At 31.7% G+C, this 16,989-nt stretch overlaps 1 protein-coding gene across 3 annotated transcripts; it reads left to right on the forward strand.

Annotated features, from left to right (window-relative positions):
- Nucleotides 1–530: 530 nt before the first annotated feature.
- LOC105194843 (probable arginine--tRNA ligase, cytoplasmic) lies at nt 531–5,592 on the forward strand. Of its 3 annotated transcripts, XM_039448544.1 has the most exons (9): nt 531–717; nt 828–983; nt 1,088–1,316; nt 1,859–2,283; nt 4,094–4,235; nt 4,321–4,583; nt 4,674–4,866; nt 4,950–5,088; nt 5,182–5,592. In XM_039448544.1, exons 1-9 carry the CDS (start codon nt 667–669, stop codon nt 5,522–5,524), a joined length of 1,941 nt encoding a protein of 646 aa, XP_039304478.1. In that variant the 5' UTR covers nt 531–666; the 3' UTR covers nt 5,525–5,592. The 3 variants fall into 3 exon arrangements, with proteins under 3 accessions (XP_039304478.1, XP_039304476.1, XP_039304484.1); XM_039448542.1 differs by having other exon boundaries at nt 532–717; nt 4,950–5,592; XM_039448550.1 differs by lacking the exon at nt 531–717 and having other exon boundaries at nt 828–997; nt 4,950–5,524.
- The last annotated feature ends 11,397 nt before the right edge of the window (nt 5,593–16,989 follow it).

A 16,989-nucleotide genomic window follows, 5' to 3' on the forward strand; every position in this document is an offset into this window, starting at 1 on the left:
CACTTAAAATAAAATAGATATATATTTGAAAGTAGTGAAAGCAAGATGGAACGTTCCAGTGTAGCCTAGTGCAGAAATAAAAAACAAGCCTAATACTAGGTGTATCGTTGCGCATAATGGCTGCCGTAAATGGGAATAGCCAATCAAAATTGGTCACAAATGCAATCGTAAAATTTAACATTAAGCCTTGTGTACCAATAAAGAAACTTCTAAAATAAATTAGTTTTTATACATTGGCTGTTCTTCTCTTTATATTTTGCGTTAGCAACAATACGAGCGTTCATAGAACTTATATTTAAATTAGTTATTAATTTTTGTATTTGTTTCATTCCTTTGGCAAGCTTCAAGCGATTGCTTACAAATGTCAGATTCTTTGGGGAATCTAAAAAATTTGATTTGTTTTTTACTAGGCCGGTATTCATAGTCGATTCTTATTTCAAGATCGTCTTAAGTAACGTCTTAAAATGCTAATACGGCTCTCTGATTGGTTTATGGCATCTTAAGATGATACTTAATTATAAGAATCGACTATGAATACCGGCCCTAGTATTCTTACACCATGGTGACATCTGTGGTAATACTAACAATCTGACGATGTCTCTTTCAAACACTTTTAAATTGACCACGTTGTTCACGAAGCTTCGTGTAAAGTGAAGAAACGTTGAAATGTTGTCTAAAAAGGATATAGACTCATTTAACGAAAGAGCGTCATTAGCGGTAAATTTCTTTAACAATTACTTTCTAATAATTATGCTGCTACATTAGAAATTTGTAAATCGATGGATAGTTTAGAGGTTATGCAATTTATTTGTTATCCAATATTGCAGGAGAGAGAAATAATCGCTTTAAAACAGCAACTCGAATCACTCCAACAGAGCATCACTCCAACGACCGATATTCCGAGTGATATAACTAAGGAGGATTTTGAAAAATTACAACAGGAGAATGTGAAGTTAACGCAGAGAATAACAATACTCAAAAGAGTAAATTTTCAAGTGTAGAAACTTCACATTATTATTCTAGAATTTTTATTTTTAAGCTGTTATCTATTTAGCATATTTTTATTCCTTATAATAATTTTTTGTAGACCATAGAAATGCAAAAAGATAAACTAGACCATAAGATGGATTTATTCGGAACTGCAGAGACATTGAGTATAAGAGACCAACTTTGTTCAATTTTTCACAAGGCTATTAGTACCACGTATCCTGACATAACGGATCCACCTGTAATAGTAACTACCAGCTCTAATCCCAAATTTGGAGATTATCAATGTAACAGTGCCATGCCCTTGGCCCAACTTCTAAGTATTTCTGGTAATTGGCTACCTAAAAGTACTTTTAAAATTTTGTTTAATGAAATTTACTATATATCGAGGGGAAATTCACAGCCGGCATTGGTGTACAAAATTTCGGCAGTGGACTGCCGAAAAAAGTAAGCAGTGACCTATAATATTGACGGCATTGTCGTCAGTGGTTGGGGAGTGGTGAGCTCACTTCAGAGTCGATCATGGGGTTGAGCACAAAAATTTTTGAATACTTCGGGAAAGCTTTAGAATTCTTGTGCAGGCATTGGCGTATGATAATGGGCACGCGGTAGTGTTCATAATTGCATGGCATTGCCTTAATTTTAATATAGGATTGACGGCATTGTAGGCATTGACTAACAATAAGCATTGTCGGCAGTGTACAAAAATGTCGGCAGTGTTTCACACAATGCCAAAAATCGGCATTGGTGTACAAAATTTTGGGTTGTGAATTCCCCCTCGCTATATATATATATATATATATATATATATATATATATATATATATATATATATATATTTATTTTATTTATTTATTCCTTATTATCACAGGTACTAAAATAACTCCACGTGATGTTGCTAAAGAAATTATGTCCAAGCTGAACGTATCTTTCATTGTTGAAAAATATGAAATGGCTGGTGCAGGCTTTATAAATGTGCACCTAAAACGTGAATTTGGACAATCCATTTTGCGCAGTTGGTTGTGGGCTGGTGATGTTCTTCCCCCATATGTCAAGAAAAAGAGGGTGATTGTGGATTTTTCTAGTCCTAATATTGCCAAGGAAATGCATGTGGGACACTTGAGATCCACGATAATTGGAGATAGTATTTCAAGGCTGTTAGAATACTTAGGACATGATGTATTAAGACTCAATCATGTAGGTGACTGGGGTACACAGTTTGGTATGTTAATAGCGCATCTTCAAGATATGTTTCCGAATTATTTAACTGTTGCACCTCCAATCCAGGATCTTCAGGTGATTACATGATTTGTGTGATATTTAAAAAAAAATATAATGATCTAGAATGCAAAAAAGTAGCCTATTTTTTTAATTTTTTAAAAATAAAACTACATATATTTTATATATTTTTATACATCTACTTTATATATACTTTATCATCTATCAATTTTTGTATAGCTAATGTTTAGTTTTATCAATGTAGATTAACTTTGATTTTGATTTAATCTACTCTATCTTTTTCTAGTCCTATAAATTAGAAAAAATAAAGAATCAATTAACCTAAGATTACAATTAATTTACATTTGTGGAATTGGACATTAACTATACAAAAATTTGTGGATGTTCATTAAATGTATATAATGTAGATGTGTAAAAGTATAGAAAATATGTGCAGAAATTTTATTTTTAAAAAATTGCAAAAAAGATCATTTTTTGCAATATTTATTAGTATCTATATTATATAAGGTTATTAAAAATATAGTGCAAAAGAAAACATGTCTCAATGGCTGACAATTACAGCCTTCAAACTTAACTAAAACAAAAAATTTCTAAAAATTTTTTAGTTACGAGTCTGGTTTAGTTATACTGGTTTAGTCTGAACTAGAATAAATGAAAAGTATTGCAAATTGTTAAGATGACGTTTAAAAAATAAATGTTTTTTTACTTGTACTAACAAAACTTTTTAAATTTAATATGTATGAACAAATTAATTTATAAATATTACAATAATCCTAGTTCATGTGATAAACACGTATTGTGCGTATGTATGTGTGTGCGTACGTGCGCGTGCGCAAAACTTGAAGTAGATAAGTTTAGTAGTTTTTGAAAAATGTCAATTTAGTTTCGAAAAATTTTATTTAAAAAAAAACGTGTTTAAAGCATTCATTAAATGGTAGATGCCGTATAACTTAAAAATACTTTATATATTTGTTATTTGTATGAATATCGGCAAAAACTTTTATCGATATTCATAAACTTATTTTATAATACTAAACAAGAATTTGTTTTTGAGAACGTAAGTATTTAAAAAATGTAAAAAAATTTTTTTAAGTTTTAAACTATAATAAGGTGTTTACTACCGGAAAAAATGAGAAAAACTTACAATTTTGAGGGAATTTCTTTTATCCTTAAAAATTATGGATGTTGTAAAATTTTATTGGAACTTGGTGAAATTTTTGAAATTTTATTTTTAAATTTAAATTCTGTTTCTTTTTTTGGCAAAATTGTTTTTTTTTCTAATTTTTATGCCACATAAAAATTAGATAACAGTACATTGGTAATAAGTATGGCATGTACATCTATATACATATACATTATTATGATTCGTGAATTTTTATTAAAAAGTTAGTGACAATAAAACACAATATATTGTTTCAAATTGGCGTTGTATGTTTAATTTCGTTATTCTGTACTTTTAGTGAGCTAGATTTTGCTAGATCATTGCGGACAAATCATTATATGTCGTTTTGTTTTTATTTATTTTTTCATACTTTCTCAAATTTAATAGTCAAAATTTAAATGGCTTTTTTTTGTAATGATATATTTAAGAAATATAAAAAAAATATAACGAAATAAATTTATTTTAAAGCTTCATTAAAAGATCTACATTAAAAACTTTAATCTTATTTGGAATTTTGAATAAAATACCTGAAAAAACCAGGAAGAATTCTCAGAAAATTCTTTTACAAAATTTGAGTACACATTTTTATACTCTCTTTATGATAATTGTATTTTATATATTAATATATATATATATATATATATATATATATATATATATCAGTATATGTTTATAATTGATTATTTATATATTATATTTATACAGTCTTTCTACAAAGAATCTAAAACTAGATTTGATGAAGATGAAGAATTCAAAAAACGTGCATATGAGTGTGTTGTTAAATTACAGGCTTTTGAGCCTAATATAACAAAAGCATGGAAAATGATATGTGATGTATCTAGACAAGGTGAATAGCTGTGTCATATATAATAATTCATTATTATTTATTCTGGAAGAAAGTATTTTAATAATTATTCTTACGTTTGATATAGAATTCGAAAAACTGTACGTTCGACTGGATATCAAATTAACAGAAAGAGGTGAATCATTTTATCAGAAGTATATGGAGTCAATAGTACTAGATTTAAAATCAAAAAATATGCTGGAAGAAGATAATGGGCGAAAAGTGATGTGGGGAGAGATACATGGTAGTGGGATACCTTTAACTATAGTAAAATCTGATGGTGGTTTTACATATGACACATCAGATATGGCTGCTATTAAGCATCGTGTCGAAAAGGAAAAGGCAGATTGGGCAAGTATTACATACTATGAATATCACATTTTTAATTTATCAATAAATTAACTTAATAAATTAATAAATTCTCTTTTTGTACTTTTACAGTTGATATATGTGACAGATGCTGGTCAGTCTTTACATTTTCAAATGTTGGAAAGCTGTGCCAAAAGAGCAGGTATCTTGAAAAGCTTTCACAGGATGGATCACGTTGGCTTTGGTGTTGTCTTAGGTGAAGACAAGAAGAAATTTAAAACAAGGTCCGGTGATACTGTAAAACTTAGCGAGTTATTAGACGAAGGTAATGAAGCAATTTTAATTGTAAGTTTGATATTATTATTTTATATTTTATTTCTATTCATTAATTACTGGTATATTGTTCAGGCTTGAAGAGAGCATTACAGAAATTGAAAGAGAAAGGACGCGACAAAGTATTATCTGACGAAGAGCTCAGAGCAGCCCAAGAATCTGTGGCATACGGTTGTATAAAATATGCCGATTTATTACACAATAGAAATCACGAGTACGTATTTTCATTTGATAAAATGCTAGAGGATAAAGGCAATACAGCTGTTTATTTACTATATGCGTTAACTCGCATTCGTTCTATCGCCAGAACGGCGAATGTTACGAAGGATGAGTTGCGACAGCGCTTGCAAGAAATTCCGATCTCACTAGAGCACGAAAAAGAATGGAAGCTAGCCAAAGTACTATTAAAATTTCCTGACGTAATTCTTGACATTAATAAAGACTTATACTTGCATCCGTTGTGCGAGTTTTGTTACGAGGTTTCTTGCGCATTTACGGAATTTTATGATAAATGCTACTGTGTAGAGAAGAATCAATCTGGTGAAATTGTGAATATAAATATGGGTCGTCTTTTACTTGCGGAAGTTACTGCGCTTGTTTTAGAGAAATGCTTTAGTTTATTGGGTTTAAAACCTGTTGCACAAATGTGAAACGATAAAAGTATACTATATCATACTTTTAATAATAAAACATAAAATACAAGAAAATGAAATTATAATACTGAAATTTAATTTAATAAAAAAAAATTCTAATATAAAAATATGTAGATTTTTTTAATGGGAATATGTTATTTTATCACATTTTCAAGATTTTTAAGAATTTTTGGGGAAAAATATTTTCTAAATATTTTTTTATCTTTTATTATTGTTTAAACATTATTTTTCATTTTTTACATAAAAAATATGAATAATTCATTTAAAAGTTGGTTTATGCAGGCCATAACCGCTAACTTATGCCGGAATCTGTAAGAAATTAACCAATCATAATCAACTTATAGAAGAATAATCGACTATGATTGGTCAATTTCTTATAGATTCCGGCATAAGTTAACGTTTACGGTCTGCATAAACCAACCTTTATGTCTTTAAGGTTGGTTTATGCAGGCCATAACCATATGCCGGTAACTTAAGTGCCGTTGACTTATGCCATAAAATTTGATGTGGTTTATCGAGGTTTGCTGTATGCCGTATGATTTAACCTAAATCATTCTGTGATCACGCCGCGTCGTAAAAACTTAATAATAAAAAAAGTTTCTTTAACAATGGATAATACAAATGATTGTATTACACGGGAATGTTTTTAATAATCCTTGGCTTTTATTATGTTGCAACTAAAAATCACAGAAGAAAACGTCATTGGGGTGTACAGTCGTGAGCTAAAAAGTTGCAACACATTTTCTTCGATTGTTTTTGAAATGTAGACTTGCTCATCAAACGGCGAACATAATTGGTTCTTACCTGTGGATCCAACCAATTACGTTCGCCGATCAATGAGCAAATCTACATTCCAAAAACCATCGAGGAAAATGTGTTGCAACCTTTTAGCTCACGACTGTATGTCCGATAAATAGAAAAAGAATAATTAAAGGTCATTTTCACAATTTATTCTATGATCTGAAAACAGTAGATGAAGAACATTTTGTAAAATATACAAGAATGACATCTCAATGTTTTTATACATTATTTGAATTGATTAAACATAAACTTATCAAGTTTCGCTTTAATCGAAACACAATGGGTGCTTTCCAACAAGAGTGCAAGAGTGTTACAGTGTGACACAGTGTCACACAGAGAGACACAGGGTGTTTACGATAACTAATCGGATCTCGGATTGGATTGAACAATGGTACTCAACGTAAGTATAGAAAATTTCCCTAGGCTAATCGGATTGCTGTCTCAAATGAAATCCGATTGATGACGAAAGCGTGGAGACCAAGAAGCATGCTTGAAAAGTAAGTCTCTTTATTTTTTTAAATAATAACACAAAAAATCAAAGATAAAATTAAAAATAATGATTTAAATTTATTGTAATTTTTTTTGTCTAAACACTGGATTTCGTTTAAATTTTTGTTTGTAAAAATTATTTAATCTATTCTTAAGTTTGTGGTTATATCGGAAACAAATCAAAATTAATAAAACAATTATTAATTGTTAACTACATATTAAAGCACATAATATTTCAAGCATATCATATAGAATTCCTGTTTATTATAAACTTAGTAAAAATAACTTTGAAATTATTCAACTACATTACACATTAATCAATATTAATTTATATGTTAAAAATCAATAATGTCTCTGAAAATGTCTTTTTTATTCTTTTCCAGATCGTAAATAAACTTCAACTCCAAGAATAAATAAAAATTACTGGAAAATGGATTGACATGAAAAGGGTATTATTGAACAATATCAATTTGTACTAACTTAAAATTTGTAAAATCTGCTATTCTTTGTTAGTTGTTCATTAGAGAGTAATAATATAAGAACGGAATATACATAAATAAAATTCAAATAATTGTATGCATATATGATGCGTATATTCCATTTTTATATTATTACTCTCTAATAAACAACTAATATAGAAAAGTAGATTTTACAAATTTTAAGATAGCACAAATTGATATTGTTCAATAATGCCCTCTTCATATAAATCCATTTTCCAGTAATTTTTATTTATTCATGGAATTGAAGTTTATTTACGATCTGGAAAAGAATAAAAAGAACATTTTTAGAAACATTATTGATTTTTAACATATAAATTAATATTGATTAATGTGTAATGTAGTTGAATGATTTCAAAGTTATTTTTACTAAGTTTATAATAAACAGGAATTTTATATGATATGCTTAAAATATTATATGCTTTAATTTGTACCTAACAATTAATAATTGTTTTATTAATTTTGATTTGTTTCCGATATAACCACAAACTTTAGAATAGATTAATTAATTTTTACAAATAAAAATTTAAACAAAATTTAGTGTTTAGACAAAAAATATTACAATAAATCTAAATTCAAATCATTCTTTTTAACTTTATCTTTGATTTTTTGTGTTATTATTTAAAAAAATAAAGAGACTTACTTTTCAAGCATGCTTCTGCGTCTCCACGCTTTCGTCATCAATCGGATCACATTTGAGACAGAGATCGTCAATCTGATTAGCCTAGGGAAATTTTCTATACCTACGTTGAGTACCATTGTTCAATCCAATCCGAGATCCGATTAGTTATCGTAAACACCCACAGTGGCTGTGTTCCGTTTTTACTGGCAGTACTGAAAATTTATAGTTCACGTCACATATACTATACATTTTCAGTACTGGCAGTTAATATCGGAACACAACCAGTGTAACACAGTTGTGTAGTCTAATTGGAATAGATAAGTTACCAAACACGGTCACTAGAGTGCGTAAACGACTGACTTAGTAAAAAACACAGATTTCAATTGAATCAGAAATCTATCCGTAGAAAATCCAGACTCGTTAAAGAAGGAATTTTACATTATCCAACGTAGGAATAACTTCTTTACAATGCCGACAAAAGAATAAACTTGCAAATTAATCCGATGAAATACGTATGAATAATGAATAATCAACGAATGCATTGTTTCTTAGGCTTATACAATTCTTTAAATAAAAATAATGAATATTGATTACGGGAGGGTCCCAGATGCGCACGGACCCAATTGGACACCACCAATCACGTAATCTAATCTAACCCAACCAACGGAAATACTCTAGGCATCGGCCGCCTAATTAGTGGTGTCCAATTGGGTCTGTGCGCATCTGGGACCCTCCCTTGATTACCATCTAAAAATTCTGGGTTTGGCACGTTATTTTCAAACACGAGACATTTTTAGTAAAAATATAAGTCCATTGTGCTAATTTAAAAATGTATAGCATGTAAAGAAACGAAAGGTTCAAACTATAATTTTAATTTTGTATGTTAAGGCGACAAAACATAACTGAACATGACTAAAATGTACCAGTACCACACTTGAAAAAATAATTTATTTGCCCGATATGTTGGCACTATTGATGTCTGACACGGCCAAACTTAGGGTGTATTCCGAAAGTTCTATTGAAAATAGTCTTTTTAATCATAAAGTTGGTAACACTGTAACTAACTACGCTGTGTTCCGTAATGTAAGTTGAATTTGCGATTATCGTTGGCTTGCAAAGATCAGCAAAGAGGTTAGTTTAATTTCTTATATTTTAATTATTTATAAAATAATTGTAATCATGTATTATTGATTAAAATATTATTTATTAACAATAATTTTGATTTTAAAATAGGAATTAAGGGGCACAAGAACTTCCAAAAACTGGAAATTAACTGCAAAGTTTGTTTGTGAAATAAATTTTTTGATATTGCCAATATTGATATTATTTTTTAAAAATTTTATTTGATTTTGTATGAAATAAGTATGAAATTATATTATAATAATACCTAATAAAAGTCTAACATTTATAAGCATGCCAGCTAAGCTACTGTAGCCTCTCCAACTACTTAAACAAAATAAATTTTATCATGCACTATTAGTGCATACAAACAGATATAATCTAATTTACTTACAATTAATAATTTAAAATTAATCTAATAATTTAAAGAACTTCTGATTTTTAGCATCACGGATTTTTTGAAAATCCATCTTTTGCTTAATTCTTATTTCAAAATAAAAATTATTGTTAGTAAATATCATTTTAATAATACATGATTAGAATTATTTTAATAAATAATACGTCATTAAAATTATTTTATAAATAATTAAATTACAAGAAATTAAACTAACCTCTCTGCTGATCTTTGCAAGCCAACGATAATCACAAATTCAACTTACATTACGGAACACAACGTAGTTAGTTACAGTGTTACCAACTTTATTATTAAAAGAGATATTTTCGATAGAACTTTCGGAATAAACCCTTAATAGCGTTTTCGATTGGGATGCACTAGCTGCATTCAGTGTCAAGCGCGTGTTCGATTGGCAGTGCTAATGCGCACTTGGCTAGTGTCACATGTTCGTTTGAACGCACGACACTCGCATAGTGCGCACTCAGTGCGCACTAAGTGGCACGAGATATTTTGACCGTGCCAGTTCAGTGCACCGGATGCATGCAAGCATCAGGGCACGTATTACGCATTTGTTCGGAATTGATTCCGATCGGAATTATTCCGTTTTTCACTAAATTTCTATTGTGTTTTCTAGGGAAAATGGAATAATTCCGATCGGAATTGATTCCGAACAAATGCATAATACGTGCCCAGTGCATTATTGTAAGCAATAACGAACAAAGTTTCAAATTTGAAAGAATGAGCAATCCGGATTTGAATCTTTTTAATATTTTGGAGACATTTTTGGAATCTTCTAGTTCAAGCAAGGAAGAAGAAATAATTGCAATCTTCCGAACTAGAAGAATGATTCCAAAAACTGTAAATTATATAGCATGTGTGAAAAAAATGGATACTGACACCGTAAGTTATATCTTTTATACAAATACATCAATTTTATACCTTTTTTAAAATATAATTAATTACTTGATGTAATATAATAGCATTTTTTTAATGATTATATACTATTTAATTATATATAGTAAAAATTATTACTTACTAAGTACGAGATTACTTTTTCGAGGTTACTTTTTTTCTTTTTTGCGTGATCTATTATAATTAACTCAAGTGACACTTGCACTGAAAATTTGGGCGTGTTCTTTTGCATTTGCACTATTCAGTGCAACTCATGGAACTTGTTCAGTGTTGGCGTAAACTGAGTGCGCACTGGTGCGCACTAACTTTTTCCCAATCGAAAACGCTATAAGATTCAGCTGTGTTTTGCAGTGTCGCTTTGTGTCTCTCTGTGTCATAGTTGGAAAGCACCAATGTAGATACTGTGTTACACAGTGTCGCCTGTGTCTCTTGTTGGAAAGCACCCAATAAGTCCTGAACACAAATTTGTTATTACGTTATTGTAAGTATCTAAATGTTATATCTTTCCACTAAAGTTATCAGTTTAATATCGTTATTTAATATTTCTATTCTGTTTTTAAACCGCACAAATACTCCGTTTGTTTTCTGTTCCTGAACTCTCTGAATTAGTGTACACTTAAAATGAAATAGATAGATGTTTGAAAGTTAACGAAAGCAAGAAGGAACGTTCCAGTGCAGTCTAGTGCAGGAATAGAAAACAAGCCCACTGTAAAAATGATACTATTATAATTATAACCTTTGATCGCTTTTGATTACTTTCAATATTGTCATGAAGACCGTAAGCTCTTGACTTATGCCGTAAAGTTAAAGTTGAGTCAACTTTACGGCATAAGTCGTTGCGGCATAATGGCTCTGGCAGACCAGCGCGATTTGCGACACGCGACGCGCGATTATCCAATAGGCGTTTACAATTTTTTGAAAAGACGTACGCCTATTGGATAATCGTGCGTCGCGTGTCGCAAATCGCGCTGGTCTGCCAGAGCCATAAGTCACCGGCATATGGAAAGTCTCGATAAACGGAAGCATAGGTTTCCTATCTTCCAACTTTTATGGCACCGGCATAAGTTAGTGGTTATGGCCTGCATAAACCAACCTTAAAGGGCCTCGCACATGAAATGCATAACGTAACACAAGCACAACATAAGACCGATGGGCCAATGAGCATCCAGCATAAAGTCGCCATATTGATTTACATAACACTTTCATTGGTCCGTCAGTCTTATGTTATGCTTATGTTATGTTATGCATTTCATGTGCGAGGCCCTTTAAAGCTATAACACACACCTTCCATAACCGTAACCATAAAGGTTGATTTATGCAGACCGTAACCGCTAACTTATGCCGGAATCTATAAGAAATTGACCAATCATAATTAGTTTATTGAATAATCGACTATGATTGGTCAATTTCTTCCAGATTACGGCATAAGTTAGTAGTTATGTCCTGCATGAATCAACCTTAAGACGTACCGTAAGAATTAGCCAATCACAGTCGAGAATTCAGATTCTTATTTCTTAATTCTCGACTGTGATTGGCTAATTCTTACAGTACGTCTTACGGTTATGGAAGGTGTGTATTATAGTCTTTATAGCCTTCAGGTTGGTTTATGCAGGCCGTAACCGCTAACTTATGCTGGAATCTGTAAAAAAAAATATATATATATATATATAATTAGAATAATACTTATATATTCGGAACTAGCAAACGATTAGCAAACGATTCGACACTGAATTATTCAGGAAATCACGAGGTAAAGGCTAAAACAGCTTTTTACTTGTCCAAATTTGTCCAAATTTTAATTTTGATTTTTTGTTTAAACTAATTAATATGCAAACGAAACAAAAAAACGTGCAAACACTAGCAAACGACTAGCAAACAAATTGCACTTTTAAAATTGTTATATCTGTTAGTCCGACAGTTGGCGGCGCAGAGGTATTTATTTACCGTGAGACACCGTGAGATGCGTTAGATCTGTTGTGTTATTGTTGTACTCTGAGAAATAAAACGATATTAAACGTTTAAAACATGCCTAATTTTAAATAAATTATTAGGAGTACAAATTGAAAACCGCCGTTTTTTGTCAAAATTTGAGGATTGATTGTTGAAAAATGGTTACATACTTATTCTTGAAAGTATTGTCCATCGCTGGCCACTACTTTCTCCCACCTTTCGGGCAGCATACGAATCCCGCGTCGAAAAAACTGCTCGTCTTTTGCGGCGATCCACGAATCGACCCAGTTTTTGGCCTCTTCGTAATAATGGAAGTGCTGCTCAGCCAGGCCATGCGCCATTGATCGAAACAAGTGGTAAGGGGCGATGTCAGGAGAATACGGCGGATGAGGTAAGACATCCCATTTCAATGTTTCCAGATAGGTTTTAACGACCTGAGCAACATGTGGCCGAGCGTTGTCGTGCAGCAACATCACTTTTTCGTGTCTTTGCTCGTATTGTGGCCGTTTTTCCTGCAATGCTCAGCTCAAACGCATTAGTTGTGTTCGGTAGCGAGCTTCTGTGATGGTTTCACCCGGTTGCAACAGCTCATAATAAATCACGCCGAGCTGGTCCCACCAAATACACAGCATGAGCTTCGAGCCATGGATGTTTGGCTTGGCCGTCGATGTTGATGCATGGCCGCGGTAGCCCCACGATTTTTTTCGCTTTGGATTATCATAATGGATCCACTTTTCATCGCCGGTTACAATATGATGCAGAAAACCCTTCCGTTTTTGCCGTTGGAGCAGCTGTTCGCACGCGAAAAAACGCCGTTCGACGTCTCTCGGCTTTAATTCGTATGGCACCCAGTGTCCATGCTTTTGGATCATTCCCATGGTTTTCAAACGATGTGAAATAGCTTGTTGAGTCACGCCCAATAAATCTGCAAGCTCCTGTTGCGTTTGAGATGAATCTTCATTCAGTAATGTTTCCAATTGTGCGTCTTCAAACTTTTTCACCTGTCCGGGACGCTCCTTGTCTTCTACGCCGAAATCACCACTTTTGAAGCGTTGGAACCATTCTCGACACGTTCTTTCACTAATGGAAGCCTCACCATAAGTTTTTACAATCATTCGACGCTCCTCAGCCACAGATTTTTTCGAATTGAAGGCAAAAAGCAAAACTTCCCGCAAATGACGCTTATTGGGCACAAATTTCGACATTTTCGATCACAAAAAAATATATAACGCCGATAAAAATTCACAACTGCAATGATAAAGAATTGTTGCCAGATGCCCAACCTTACATTTAAAATTTTTGATCTAACGTTTGGCGCCAGTAGAGTCCTATATAAAGAGAGAAGCGACATTGATGTCCGAAGCTCTGATTGGTAATCTGATTGATACTTGATTGGCTAAGCGAGCAGCCATATTGTGACCACAGCTGTTTGCAGAATGATACGAATGGTGTTTGATGACGTTAAAGCGGTCCCAAAACGGCGGTGGAGGACTCAATTGGATACTGAAGGTTGTGGTGGGGGTTCGATGTCGCTTCTCTCTTTATATGGGACTCTAGGCGCCAGCATTTACCGCTGGCGCCATCTACTGGAAAAAGGCGGTTTTCAATTTGTACTAATAAAACTTTTAGACTTTATTGAAATGTTTTTAAATAATTGTTGTACAGACTTTGTGCCATCATGCCGCAATATTGTTTTTAAACTTATCAAAACATTTATTATACGCATCTATTTTACCTTAAAAAAAAAATATTAATATTAACGCATATAGAATACGTATATATAGACCTAGTTTACACCGAACACTTGACACGCATACTAACAAGTAACTTTCTATTAAATTGTCTTAATTTCGACAATACGTGTAAATGTATACGTAATATCTATATTTAATTATCTTGATTTATATTGTACATACCAGCTTAATATACTATTCATTAAATTTATTATCAAAAGTAAGATAATTGAATAGAAAGTTACTAAATATTACGCGTATCAAGTATTTGGTGTAAATAATTGGCCTAGTTTACACCGAGCACTTAATACGCGCACTAACTAGTAATTTCCTATTAAATTATCTTAATTTCGGCAATCAATTTAAAAAATAGTATATTAAGTTGGTACAATATGAATCAAGATAATTAAATATATGAATCATGTATACACGTATCGTCAAAAGTAAAATAATTTAATAGAAAGTTACGAGTTAGTACGCATATCAAGTGCTCGGTGTAAACTAGGCCAATATTGGCCTAGTTTACATTGAGCACTTGATACGCGTACTAACTCGTAACGTTATATGTGAATAAGAACTATTGTAAATAAAATTAATTTATATAATTTATCTTTTTTTTTTATTTGAATACATTTATACACATATGCACGTTTTAAATGTGCCGCATGTTGGAGCCAAAATGGCGGAATGATTGCGGTATATACACCCAAGGACTTTGATTCTGTCCATGGGGAAATTTTCCAAACTGAGAAGTCGCTATCTTTCTACATATTTACAGTTTATGATTAACGTAACGGCCAATAAGCTCTAGTTGTTTCATTAATCATGAACTGCGAGTATGTAGAAAGTGATGACTTCTCAGTTTGAAAAATTTCCCCATGGACAGAATCAAAGTCTTGGGTGTACAGTCGTTTTCATTATAGTTGCGACACTTTTTTTTGGATGCATTTCTGAACGCTCAACTATAACAAGAGCTGAGAACATGATTGGTTCTTACTTATGGATCCAACCAATTACGTTTGCCGCTCGATGAGCAAGGCTACATTCCAAAAACCATCAAAGAAAAAGTGTCGCAACTATAATGAACACGACTGTACATATACCGTTTGTTTTCTGTTCCTGGGCGCGTATTATGCATTTGTTCGGAATCAATTCCGATCGGAATTATTCCGTTTTCCCTAGAAAACACAATAGAAATTTAGTGAAAAACGGAATAATTCCGATCGGAATCAATTCCGAACAAATGCGTAATACGTGCCCTGAACTCCTTGAATTAGTGTGCACTTAAAATGAAATAGATATATATTTGAAAGTTAGTGAAAGCAAGAAAGAACGTTTCAGTGCAGTTTAGTGCAGGAATAGAAAACAAGCCTACATGTAGGGCTGCGTTCAGATTCTCCACCCGGTGAGTGATCTCTGGGTGACTGGGTAAATGAGCGGAGCTAATGAAAAGCTCCCTAGTGGTTTATGGAATCTGAACGCACTCTCAAACATTGGATGTGTTTAGCAAATAACGCTGAGAAATAGTAACATAAATATCTCAGATTCAGAATAAATTACATAATAAATTAAGATAAACGATAAAGATAATACATAAATATTTTACTATGAATATTTTTATCAATATAACTAAAGTAGATGAAAATTAAATGTTAGTAGACTAGGACGAATCAATTTAAACAATGAAAATAAATTTTTATTTTAACAAATTAGATGAAGATATATATTGCGCATATCATCTATTACTACTGTGTCCAAAAAGTAAGGTGACATTGCATTTATTTCGAAAATTCTTTATTTATTCTTGCAAATCAATTTCGTCCCCTTCAAAGTAATCCCTCCCTGATATAATACACTTATTCCAACGGATTTTCCAATCTTCGAAACAGTTGTAATAATCGATTTCAGGAATGGCCTTTACACAGTAAAGGCCAAACAGTATATTTTATTAGTATCAGAAAATATTTAATAATACTAAAAATCTTTAACATACTAATCTCAAATATAAATATTTATATAACAGTTTTGTGAGACTGTAGACCAAGAAACCTTACGTTAATAGAATAAAAGATTAATATTTATTAATCTGTAATTACATAAACAGAATAATAAACAAAACATTTAAACTTTACTTGGTTATTAACGTTTTTCTTTATTATATTTATACATTTTAATTTTTATTTACTATAATATTTTAAATTAAATTTATTTTTTTATTTTAAATTTGTTTTAAATATACGAGCTTTATCACAAATATATAGAAATTTTTATAGCTATACATTTTGGAACGCACCTTTACGTCACCCACCCGTTTCACCCGGCTCAAGGACCCATGTGGTTTTTCCACTCTCTCGGGATAGACAGAGTGATGAAGTGAACGACCCACCTAATGTCCGGTAGGGGCACTCTAAAAGAATCTGAACGCTCTTTAGGTGCCTGGGTGCACTCGGGTGGGGAATCTGAACGCAGCCTAGGGTGTTTACGATAACTAATCGGATCTCGGATTGGATTGAACAATGGTACTCAATGTAAGTATTAGAAAATTTCCCTAGGCTAATCGGATTGATGATCTCTGTCTCAAATGTGATCCGATTAATGACGAAAGCGTAGAGACGCAGAAGCATGCTTGAAAAGTAAGTCTCTTTATTTTTTTAAATAATCACACAAAAAATCAAAGATAAAGTTAAAAAGAATGATTTGAATTTAAATTTATTGTAATATTTTTTGTCTAAACACTAAATTTCGTTTAAATTTCTATTTGTAAAAATTAATTAATCTATTCTAAAGTTTGTGGTTATATCGGAAACAAATCAAAATTAGTAAAACAATTATTAATTGTTAGGTACAAATTAAAGCATATAATATTTTAAGCATATCATATAGAATTTCTGTTTATTATAAACTTAGTAAAAATAACTTTAAAATCATTCAACATTACACATTAA

Source organism: Solenopsis invicta, chromosome 1 (genome assembly GCF_016802725.1).
Source record: "Solenopsis invicta isolate M01_SB chromosome 1, UNIL_Sinv_3.0, whole genome shotgun sequence".
NCBI classification, from domain to species: domain Eukaryota; kingdom Metazoa; phylum Arthropoda; class Insecta; order Hymenoptera; family Formicidae; genus Solenopsis; species Solenopsis invicta.